Source organism: Pezoporus wallicus, unplaced genomic scaffold (assembly GCF_028554395.1).
Source record: "Pezoporus wallicus isolate ANWC-B61680 ecotype Strahan unplaced genomic scaffold, APGP_CSIRO_Pwel_v1 contig_2132, whole genome shotgun sequence".
Lineage (NCBI taxonomy): Eukaryota > Metazoa > Chordata > Aves > Psittaciformes > Psittacidae > Pezoporus > Pezoporus wallicus.
The window spans coordinates 1,396,056-1,408,621 of NW_026637551.1; the positions used below are offsets into that span (position 1 = coordinate 1,396,056).

Here is a 12,566-nt window from a genome sequence, read left to right on the forward strand (position 1 = left end):
TTACACCTCCTGAAAGTCCAGTCCATCACATTCTTATTACTTACAAACCTGCATTTACTTTTATGTAGAAAAATAAATTACATCATGCATCTTTAAACTTCTGAAATGAACCCATCTCCAACAAGTGAGCTTTCCAACAGCGGTAACCAGCAAACTAGATAACCATGTAGCTGTTTGACTGAATAGGGGACCAGCATAAACAACCTTCTTCCCAATTGCATGCTGATCCTCTGCTATTTGAGGTCAAAACTGAAATTGATGTTCTTCAGCTTGAACTGTACAATGGCTGGATTTTAAACTTTTCTATTTGACAAATTGTTGCAAATGCTGTCATGAATTCTCATGAATTTCCTACCAGTGAAACAGCATCAATGACATGTAGATGGCTAATATACCCCATTCATTCCACACACTCATTGCCTCCTTAACTAGTTCTGCTTTCACTGCGCCCCGTGGGTCCAGGACCAGGAGTCCTTTGCAGTGCCATGGTGATAATAATATCCTAGAAAAAACTATAGCACCTCATGTTCTCAGCCTGGGGTAGGCCCAGGTCAGTCCCACTCCATCAGTAAGAGACGTGTTGTGACTTGTGCTCAAGGCTGCACAGGATCTCATATGGCAGTGTAAAATGCAAGTCCAACAAAAGGAAAGAAAATATTTCAGGTGCTTTCCTCCTTATTTCTTGCTAAACTATGGGGCTTTTTTAATTACTCCATGTATTATTCTGCTGCTTTCAGCTTTAGCTCACACTTAATCATCAACAGGGAGGTGCACCATCTGTTGCACTTTAAGTAAACAATTGAAGAACCTGATACACAAGAATGCTACTGCCACTGAGGCTGCTTCTCTTACGTAAGTCATTGCCCAGTCCCACCTGAAAGATATGGCAGGTCACACCTACCCATGTGTGCAAGAGAAAAATGGGGAAGTGGTTATGGTGTATGTGAGTTCCCTGTCCTGATCTTCCACATCTAAGAAGTAGAGATGTTTCTTAGTTAGGTGAGCAATCTCAGTCTCCTTAACAATCAGGTGACGGGTCACGCCCGGGGCTTCTCTGGGCAGTTGATCATCCACAGGGATTATGTGCACCACCATCACCTGAAATCAGGGAGAGAGTGCAATCAGCAGACATTCATCTCAAGATGAGATTGTCCAAGCAGTTGTTTATAAACATGCACACAGACAAGTAAGTAAATCACTGGAATATGATATGCAGGATGTGGCTATCATGCCCAGTCATGAATACATGAGCAACGGAGATACACAGCAGTTAAATGCAAAGCCTATAATTCTTAGTAGTTTCCTTTTAAATTGAAATCAAAGTTAAATTCAGTATGTCGGACTCCTGGGTGAGTCAGTTCTTCTCAGTTGACTTCAGGAGGGCTGTTTTGTTTGTTTGTAGAATCTCCAAATCTAATCTGTTTTCAACATTTCATTTTACACTGCAGCAAAAAGCCTTTGCAATGACCTTGTCTCTCTGTGGCTCAGGAGAAAGAAGTACCCTATGGGAAGCAAGAACAAGAGCTAGCTCTGAAGACCATTACTTGTTATGACCAGGGTAGCAGCAAACAGAAGAGATCCATACCAGTTTGATTTTAAAGTCTATCAGAAGGCATAAAATCATCATCCATTTGAAGGAAATATGCGGGGCTCTGCCAAAAGATGCTTCATTTTCATACCTGTGGATCTGAGAGATTGGGGGGTTCATGGCTATCACACAGCACAAACTCAAGGTAATCTTCAAATACTTCTCCTCCCAAGTGATGATAATACATTATTCCATCAAATATATCCTTCTGAAGAAAACTGCTGACAGAATACCCTGTTGAATTGAAGAATATATCTTATATTGAACAGTGCATGATTTTAATAACTCATAAAAATTATGTTAGCTGTGCAAGTAACTGGTGAAGCAAAATGTCCTTTTTCTCACCCTAACTAGGGCAAGTCCTTTATTGCATTGTCTCCCACATTTCCTGAAGATCATCAACATCATTTTTTACGTCTCTTAAAGATCATTCAAAAAATTATACAACACAGCAAATTGGCCTAAAGTCCTGTTCAGAGGACAAGCAGCCTCTACAGTCTAGCACAGGAATTTCTGAGTTCAGTTCAATGAAAGGAGAACTTTCTTCCCTTTTAGCATCATTAGCATCACCTAATAACTTTGAACTTTGAACTTGTCAGGGATCCTTATAGATCAAGTAACTCCTGACTAGCCCAACTTTTCTGGAGGAGGAAAGTACATCAGGCAAATAGACTGAAAAAGAAAGAACTATGGGATAAATTGTGTTCACATGTACAGTTATCCTGGTGCCAAGACCAACTTTCATTAATAATGGGTCTCTACAAAGAAGTCCAAATTTTCCATTATTTGTTCTGAGCCAAAATAAATTGTCTAATCGTAACATTTAATGCAGTTTTAAAAAGCAAGGGGGAAGGGAGGGATGAACAAAGATAAGTGTACTATTGTGGATGTGTTTCATTACCCATCAGGTTTGGTCCTGGTTTCTTCATGATTTCTCCAGCCTGTGGTGGCTTGGTAATATTGAATAGTATGTAATCATCACTGGAATCCATGTCAGATGCATGAAGCATAGAGCTCTGAATCAGGATCATCTGTCCCTCATGAACTTCTATGACCACATTGCTGATAAGAAATGGAGGGCTGTCATCTTTAGGGAGGATATTGATTGGAAACTTATGGCGAATACTGTGGCAGCCATCAAAAATCCTAAATACCACAAAATCCTTAGTAGAATCACTGTCATCATGATGGTAGTGAACGACTCCAGCCTGAATGTCAGAGACTGTGAATATGAATCCTTTCCCTCCTGTCAAAACAATGGAAGAAAACACGTCAAAAATGTCCAGTTCAGCCCAGAGAAGAATCCTTCCAATTTGAATGTTATTAAGAGAGAGAGAAAGAGAATGCATTTCCAACAAGAAGAATCAAATGTAATTTTTCCTACTGGAAACAAGATTGTAGAAGTTGGAACAGTTAATAAGAATGAAGACTTTGCAACTGTGCTAGCAAAGAGATTCCTCCAAATGTCCACTGAACTAAAGCTAACCAGAGATATAAAGGATTTCTGACTGCAATTGTTACCACTTTAATTTCAAACTTTACTTTCTTATCAGAATATTTTATATGTACTTTAAGCATCAAAGAGAATATGCTTTATAATTACAGATCAGCATTTCATTTCTGATTCTTGTTTTTCCTGTATACTGAGGCTACTCTATAATAAGACGATTTTACAGATCTGCTTCTATAAACATGTTATGTACACAGACAAATATTCATGCAGGTTAAAGGTTTCAAGAATTGAAAGCTGATGCTGGAAGAGATGATCTCCCCAGGGTCTCCAAGGAATATATTGCCTTGCCCTCCAGCCTGTGTAACATCAGCTGGGACACACACTCACTCTCTTTGCTCCTTGCTTGAAGAGTATGGACAAAATTTATGATGGAGAAATAACTACCTCACCACCAGAAATGACAGCAATTACAGGAGAATGATCCTGCAGATCAGCAGTAATTTCCTGAGATGAAACACACTTCTGGACAACTTCTGTTTCCATTAAATTCCAAATACCACCTTCCCCTTTTTTTTAAATACTTGTATGTCTCTAGGCTATGCAGTTTACATTAATACATTTAACTACCAAAAACTCCAGCATTGACAGAGGCAGCATCTTTCTACCCTGCCAACAGCAGAGTGACATTTTAAACCTAACCATTTTCCCAAAGAAAGCAGCACTATGCTGCCTCATGAGACTTCAAAGCAAAATTACTAACGAATTACATCTAATTTAATTGCCTCTTTTTGAAATAAACCTTAAAGCTTTCAATAAATAGCAACACTATCCATATGCTGTCTGTATTTGCTAACAAATTAAAATCACTCCTCATTCCTTAACATCTTCAAGAAAAATGTAAGAAGTTACAATACAATGACTGCATTTTGCCTAGGTCATGCCTGCTCAATGATAGCATGCCTGATTCCTTTAAAATTTTAGCATTGAGATGTAAATGTATAGTAAGAAAGTAAAAGTTAAGTAGTAAAAGTTTAATGTTAAGTAAAAGTTAAGAAAGTTAAAAGTTTAAAAGTATGATATGAAAGTAAAAATAAAGTAAAAGAAAGTAAAAGTTTAAGGTAAAAGTAAATGTATGTTAAGAAAGTAAAAGTTTAAATACTGAATCTTTCAATACTCTTGTATTCTTGGGCAGAGGGAGCAGAGCTCCCTGCCTGCCTGCCTGCAGCCGGGAGTGCTGCCTGCCTCCATACATGCTGGCTGGTCTTGCCCTTTGCTCTGGAGGGTAAACCTGCAGAAGACTCATTCTCAGGCCCCAGAATTTCTTGTTTTCTTTGAGGAACCCAGAGCAATATACGGCCATGCTGGTGTTAGTCTTGTTTTTGCAGTGGCATCACAGTACTATCTGTCCTCATTTTGCCTCGGTGAGACAGGTCAGCACCAAGCATGTTACTAGGTGCATTGGCTCACTGGGCTGAACTCACCTCCAATGGAGAAATTAAGAACCAATTTAATTTTTAAATGGAAGTGGTGTGTAGGCAAAATGCCAAACTTGCATTTAAGGGCATGAACAGCATAAGTAAACTGCTTGCAAAAGTAAAGCAACTGGTTTTCTTTATGAGCTTGTGATTTTTTTTTAATTTCTTACTGTGCATCCAGATATTTTCTTCTGTTCCTTTACTCTCATGTAAATCTGGCTCTTAGGCTGGCAGCCCTCAGTAGGGAGTGACATAAAACAGACACTATCAGTGTCTTATTGACTGCCACATTATCATACCCATTTGCATTAGAGAATGTTCCCAGGCCCTCAAATCGAAGTTATTTACCTCTCACTGTGAGCCTCCCATGCTGTAAGCCATCAACTGTAACTAAGCGAACACTCTGGATGTCATCATCTACAATTTGAAAGTGTTGCCATGTGATCGGTCTGGATTGTCCTTCCAAGAGATTGAGGCCTGTAAAGAGCAGAACTTTATTTCACCAAAGCATCTGCGACATTCGAGGTGAGCAGCATCTGGTCAGATGTTTTCTAAAGGTATGTACAGTCAGAAAAAAAGACACGCTTAAATCCATCTACATACCTACCTGTGACAGACATTTCAAGGCCAATGCAAAGCTTTGGTATCAGCTTTTATTCTGGGATACTTGCCTTAGTCAACTGTCTTTAAGGAATTTTTTTTCAGAGAAATAATGTATTTGATTCCAAATGATCTGATAGACTAGTTAGGCACTTTTCTGAATATTTGCACAAAATGGAGCACCACAGTTGAAATTTCACAATGCCTGAAAATGGGTGCTAAGCTTCCTTAGTGAGTCAGCACTTGAAAATATCTATTAATCTTCATGAATGAGGATGGTATCTCTTTTACTCTGACAGTCATTTCAGGTGAGGTTTCTCTGGGAGACATGAAGCCTCTTCTTTTCAGGTTCCTTCCTTTCCTATTGTGAGGAGACTGCACTTACTCTGGTATTAACTTCAAGACTTGTTTGATCTTGTATCTTTGCCTTCTGAGGATTAAATATCAATGTACTTTTCACCCTAGATGGGAAAGCCTGTCCCCTTTCCAATGTAAGCATTATAAATCTCTTTGAATTAAGCTTAACCCTCTAAGGTTTCCAGGTTTCTGGTGGCTGGTGGTGTATCATGCCCTTCTAGTTGTTTGTTTTTACCGACTTCCATTTTAAGCAATATCAGCAAACACTGATCTTTCCCACACAGTACCCTGCTACTGTTTTTCCACCACGTATTTGTCTTACTATTTATACTCTTTTATGTCCAGTTCATTCTTGAAGAAAAAACTATATACAAAAATCCAGATTTTCCTATAACACCCTTTTTTTCTTTATTTTTCATTCCAGTTAAACCATAAGATTATCTGAAGATGGTGTAGCATGTTCCCCCCCCCCAATGGATAAAGGGAAAGAATAGATTTACATTCTATCAGTTTAATGGTCTTTAAGCCCCAGAAGTAAATCTGAAGTTTAGAGCTTTGTCAAAGGTCTGTGTCAAAACATTATAAATTCTGTAGCAAAATAAACTCAGGAAAAAAGATCTCACCTGTGTTCCATGAAACCCGAGGAGCATTTGTATCTGTTGTTCTGATGGAAAGATGCACAGTGATTGGTAAACTCCTTTCAAAGTAGAAGTCATGAACCTCAAACTCCACCTGTTGTCAAAACAGACAAACTATTTGTTGAAGAAAATATCGAACTCTTGTTCTTGAACCTGCTGTGAAACAACACTGAAAGCAGAACAGAGAAGAACCACTTAAGGAGCCAGTGGTTTGGTGGGATGACTGATCCCCATACTAAGGAAACAGCCAAGATTAAAAAGAGATAGTCTTTGTCAGGATCAGGTGCCAGTTACTGTTACTGTTCCTCTGCTTTCCACTCCTGCTTTTCCCGAGCTTACCTTGCTCTGATTTTGTTTCTTTGGTGTCATACCTTTAGTACCAACCATTTTATTTTGTTTGGGATATTGCTTAACTATCCTATCAAGTAGTTATAACTACCAGCATATTCATATACTCCTTTAACTCATTTATCTTCCTTTCATATCTCCTTTTTAAGACTATTGCTTATTCCTGAGAGTGCTGGCACACTGCTAAATTATACAAAATATCTACCAGCACTAATTACTGAAGAAATGAAGTAACACTGTGCACCTAGCAGCCAACATGGGAAAGGTAGAAGTGGTCCTCTTTTTGCTCCCATAAAATGTAAATGTATTCCTACAGCCTTGGTCTCATAAATCAGCACTGTTTGTTTCCTCACTCCAGACCCTGCTCGCATTGTTTGCACCATGTTCTTTGTGTTATTGACTTGCTTTTACTACTCCCAGCAGGAAAAAAAAAAAAACAAAAAAACCAGGAACCAAAAAATCCTGGAATCCTGGTTAGGTGGAAACCAGAAAATACCTAAAAATGCCTATACACTGCACTGTTACCTCATAATTCCTCCTCTCTGTGTGGCTGACATTTGGAGGCTGATAAGCAATGAGCATGTCACTGAGATCTTTCCATGTGAAGGAGCCAACAGGTTTTGTGTGGTCAGATAGATGCGTGATGAAGCCCCGTGGAGGTGGCTTGGTAATGTTGAATACAAGTAGGGACTTTGGAGTTTCATTGTCTTCAGCATCGACAGTTGTGGTTGTAATGGTGGTTAAAATAAATTGGTCCACTTCCAGGGTGAGCTTTGCCATTGGGACAGCTTTGGGTATTTGATTGGGAGCACCGCCTGTAATCTGAACAGGAAGCCATGCATGCTCAGTCTACAACAGGAAAAAAAGAGACAAATAAAAGGACAAAGTGAAACAAACAGAATACATTAAACGTCTATTACGCCCCATGTAATTAATTGGGGTACATGTTAAAGCAATAATTATTTTTAAAAGGAAAAAAATTAAACCTTTTAATGAGAAAATGCCTAAAGTAAATATTTAGACCTCATGAAAAGGTCTTCAAGGTTCATTAATCTTATTTGTGCTCTTAATTTTGGGCCAAAACAACTTGCTTAATTTGATGTGAGTGTAATGTATAACTTTGTCTGACAGAAGGGTGCATGAGCCGTTAATTATTATTAACTGAATATGTTCGTACAGCTCTTAACTTATTAATTACTATATATGCTGAATTCAGTACATATCATTCTCTATAAAACGGTGGAATTATGTCAGAATTAATCTTTTTCTCGGGCTAAATGACTTATGCCTGCCAGTAAACAACCAGAGATGTTTCTCTGTACCCATAGTGGTCCAAGCATTGAGGCATGGAGACAATGTAATAGTGTAAGATGATGGAATAGTGTAAGAACTTAACAAATTTTCAGGCTCACTATCTCTCTCCAAATGTGAAAAAGAGCAACAAAACTTAAATGTTTTGAAAGCCAGGAGGACAATCAGACATCGTGAGGTTGTCCGAAAGTCTACCTTGTGCAGAGTTTTGCTTCTGGTGTCTGTGAGATCCAACCTCACAGGAATATAGTCATTGTCAGGTGAGGGAGGGTCAAGATGCTGATATCGAATCCCCATCCGCAGAAATTCTTCACAGCTCATTTTTGTGTTGTGAATGACTCCCAGTCCCGGTGTGCAGCTCTTATTTCTGCACTGCTGGCCCAGACTGTTCTCTGTAATCCAATGGAAGCAAAAGCAAAACAGTTACCAGAGCAGAAACCAAGATGGGAAGTCTATCCCTACAGCTAAACTGACCCTGATTAAAAGTCAGTGATGAGAATTAAGGTTCCTTTCATGACTTAGGTTTTCCTACAGGATTTTTTTTTCAACTGACATCTTCCAACTCCAACCTCCCTTGGTCTCTTGGGTAGGTGTTGCCTCCAAAAGCTCCCTGTGCTGTTTCTACCGAGTCTTGGCACTCACAAAGTGTCCCATTGGTTCATGTATCTAAGATACAAAACCAGACTCCAATGAGGGGACTACTGACCCAGTTCTGTGGTCTGTGTTGTGCCCCACACAAACTTCATGGCCCTTTCAGTTTATACAAAAACTCAAGCTGTTCATTAAGCTTCACATAAACCACTCTTACCCAGCATGTCTGAAGCAAACCACTTCAGCATACTTAATTTGCTGGGACTCTTTGAATCTGCTAGTACAAACAACTAAAGCACTTCGTACTAGGGCCAGGGAAGAAGCTCTGTGGCTGATCCCCACGGAGCTGCTCTTGCTGCACTTCCCCAGCAATGAGCTGCCCATGAGCAGGCAGGTAGGTTTCCGAAGAGGCTATGGAAATGGTGCAATCCAGATTTATCTTCCTGTCATAGTCAAAAGTGAGGACGTTCTTGTCAATCGCTCTAGACAGACCATAGTACTCAGGGACCTCCAGGGCACGGGAACGCATTTTGATGATGTTACAGTCTGGCTCAAGTAACTGCACACGAAGGATGAATGTCTCTACAAACGTTTCAGTTTCTGTAAACCTGCAGGTGATAGAAGGAAATTAATTTGCTTCATCCCATCTTCTGTCACTCTGTGACTTTGGCATTGGCTTCACATTCTAAACTGAATATTTTAACCACTTTCTCTCATGTGCCTTCAAACCCCAGACCACCAGAGGCCATGAGGTGCCAGATCCTGCTGCCAACATCCTCATACTTGTACAAAGGATGTCTGTGTGAAGGAAGAGGTTGGTTGCTGCATGCATACAAGGGTCTGTGTCACTATCAGCCGGACAGCGCAGAACGTACAGTGCTCTGAAAGTTCTGTTGTCATTTTCAATAACAAAAAGAAAAATCTCTGATTATCTGTAACAAATAAGCAATACATGATATCTATTAATATCACCAAACATGTTATTTAAATGTAGCTGAAATACATTGTGAGAAATGTTTCTGTAAGCAGCTGGTCACTTGTTGAATTATAATGCCACAACTGGATCTAAGTAGGTACAACAAGTATAGCAGAACGTGCTTTTACCCTGAAAAATGAACTGCTTGCTCTTCCCAAGGGCAGCTGTGCTTCTGGTAACAGTGAATTGGTTGCTTACCTGTACAGCCTGAGCATGACTGCATCTTCATCTAAAATTGGACAGCCATTGTGGGTGTATTTGACTTCATCAGGAAGGAAGTGACAATCAAAAACCTGTGAAAGAGAAAGAATAGACAGATATAACACTGTCAAGGGTGCTGACTTCACAGCTTCCATTTCAACTCTCTCCAACTGGAAATTTTTAATCTGTAATTTATGAATAAGTATTCACCCATTCTGTTGTCTCCCAGTGACAGTCAGAGTATCCACTTTAGAATGGGGCTGCTGGCACTCTACAATTAGAAAAGGAATAGGCCATATAGATGTGTTTGTTGCAAGCTGCTGAGTCCCTCCTCCAGTGCAACAACTAGTTTGAACTCACACATGCACACAGTTGTATTCAGTAGTACAACTTCAGTGGATCCAAAAAGGCAGCAAATTCCTGCAGTTTACTGTTAGATGTATTAGCTTTTAAAGTTGCTCCTGGCAGTAGCTTGATTAGATAGTAAATCCTGCTTTATGGCCACTACCGCTGGACTACAAAAGTATTATCTGGTGATATTTCTCTGTTGGAAACTTTGTTAGCTCAGATTTGTTGCAATTTTTTGGAATACCAGCTTTGTACTGGTAGCCTTTTACCAGATCCGATGTCATCTCCATGCCATACCAACGCCTAGCCCCAATGCCAGTGTAATCCCACAGTATAAAAGCACGAAGAATTTCTATATTCCGTCCACCACCAAATTCAAAAGAGTCTAAGAGACATATCTGATGCAGGCCAAATTTACAAAGCTGTCTGAGCACAGTTTAGCCATCTAAACCAGACACTTCTCTCAGTCTAGTTGTTTTATTTAATTGTTTGATGACTTGCACAAGTAAGTCAATGAGTAGAAATGCCTTTCCCAAATGGAAATAAAGATTACTTTAGAGAGTTCTGACACACCATTCTTTGGGGAAGGGATTTGGATTCTGGGGCACATGATTTTCATGTCTGCACACACCAGTTTGCAAGTCTGGCAAATTACAATTCCCATGTAACTATACTTCTTTATAGATTTTTAACAGCTGAAAGCTGCTAGCATTGATAAAACCTTGTCTATGTTATCCTTGTGATAACATGGAACCCCTACATGGTCCATGCATAGATGGAGAATACATATGTATTTTATATTTACAGTAAGACAGGGAACATTCTTGTCAGCACAAAGGCAAAAAATAATAATTACATTTCCTGGGTGTCTCAGTTTGAAACTGCATGTGTTTTTTATGGGCAGTATGCGTATACAACTCTTGGGACATCTATGTACTAAAGTAAAATTTGTTCAGTACTCGGTAATAGATATAATGAAGTCATTAGGAGCACAGATTAATACAAATATACAGCTGACTGACAAATTACCTTCTGTTTTGTTTAGATTTTCAGAAAGATGAGGTCATTTCTTACTGCCAGTCATTTCTTAAAATGCACCAAAAGAATCATGAAATTGAAGTGACTTGCCTGAATTACCTACATCTCCCCAGCCAATTTGGAGGGTGGTGAAATGGAAGGGCAATTTTAGTGAGGCTCTGAAATGTTGACTTGAAGTGCAGTGCATGAAGAAATTCTTTGGATGCTCTGACTTTCAGTGTAAAAACAAAATAATACTTCAATTTCTCATTAAATAAAATAGTTTGTTAATGTATGGTTAACTGAAGCACATCATGACTGCTCTTTGGATTTACACTAACACATATAAGAACTAATGACTTCTTTCTAGCAATTACACAGAATTAGAGCTTTTGTCTTTCTATAATGGAAGAATAACGAGTTGATCAGCTTCCATTATTACTGACTTGTCCACTTCCACTGAAGTTATTCTCAGATGCTCAAGCTATGTGGTAATGGTTCTATATTCCTGGTGACTTTTAAATGTGTTGCTGTTTTTAACTTGTATCAAGAAACACACTGTACAAAGTCTTTCTATTTTTAACTAAGTGATGAATCAGTTGATTATCAGATCCATATACACAGATTTATCCCTCTTCCTAACGGCTAAAATAATCTTGGAATAATCTGTAATATAGGGTGTTACAGAACGTATGATTGATTGCATTTGTTTGGACTGTTTAGAAAGGAAGGACAGGAACAATTTGTGGAAATCAAAATTGCTCTCATATGATGAAGGTTTTGACAATGTTGTGGCTGTTCTGTTGTGTATTATTTTCAAATGTCACAGAAGTATGTTATTTTTCAGTGTTTAACAAAAAACAAAGACGTCTTGATCGTACTTAATGCCTTTTCTTTCTTAGTGCAAGCTAACATAAAGAAAGGTAACAGTTAAGTAATTAATTAGGTAGTAGAAGTGATGTCTTCAAAGAAAAAAAATTTCAAGAAGTAGTTAGGTGGTGTGATACTCTAAAGAAAAGAAAAAAAGTACATTATACACAAAAGTAAGTCATATTATAGCTTCCAGGAGTTTAGTGTTGTACACTGAAGGTGAGATTCTTCACTGGCGTAAATCAGTATAGACCCCTCGAAGTCAGTAGGGTTTTGGTGACATGTAGTTCTGGTGCGGACCTGACAATGAGATACTGCTCAGATGATGTTCAAATCAGAGGGGACTGCCTACAACAGAGGAGATGGTCTATGGTATCAAAGAATTAATTTCTTTCTTTCTAAAACATTATTAGTTCCACCTCCTAGTTGATAACAGGGTGATGGAAAATGAAAGACCTTTCCACAAAGGTCTATTACCATTGACTGACAGTCATTGCACATACATATAAGACAGAATCTGCTTTGCAAAAAGAAACATCTGTTTTATGTTTCCTAATACGTTTTCTTTTTATACGAACAGGCAATTCTAATTGTCTATATCGTTGAGTAAGACAAAGGGGTTCTAAATCTTTTCCTAATTACTGTCGAGCTTTGTTTTTTTCCACTTCAACTGCTTTTCAACTACAATTTGTAATTAAATCGTCATACATTCCTAGGACATTACTCATTGAATGGCAGTAAAAGAGATCATATCAGAGACATGGCAGAATTTCCTGGTAGAAAGAGCATTAGT

The 12,566-nt window shown here is 38.7% G+C and overlaps 1 protein-coding gene across 7 annotated transcripts in view; it reads right to left on the bottom strand.

Moving 5' to 3' along the window:
* The window catches only part of FREM1 (FRAS1 related extracellular matrix 1), a 64,275-nt gene that overhangs the window by 41,350 nt on the left and 10,359 nt on the right, over positions 1-12,566 (bottom strand). For 6 of the 7 annotated variants that reach the window (XR_008971812.1, XR_008971811.1, XM_057406255.1 and 3 more), the window contains exons 3-11: positions 9,536-9,630; positions 8,668-8,969; positions 7,966-8,162; positions 6,985-7,308; positions 6,097-6,205; positions 4,865-4,993; positions 2,490-2,834; positions 1,680-1,822; positions 902-1,098 (exon numbers count right to left, since the gene is read on the bottom strand). Coding sequence is in view for 5 of the 7 variants with exons in the window: in XM_057406255.1 (XP_057262238.1) it covers positions 902-1,098; positions 1,680-1,822; positions 2,490-2,834; positions 4,865-4,993; positions 6,097-6,205; positions 6,985-7,308; positions 7,966-8,162; positions 8,668-8,969; positions 9,536-9,630 (1,841 nt within the window). In the remaining 2 variants the exon portion in view is untranslated. Of the gene's footprint in view, positions 1-901; positions 1,099-1,679; positions 1,823-2,489; positions 2,835-4,864; positions 4,994-6,096; positions 6,206-6,984; positions 7,309-7,965; positions 8,163-8,578; positions 8,970-9,535; positions 9,631-12,566 lie in introns of those variants that run through there. The other variant, XM_057406256.1, reaches the window with a different exon arrangement.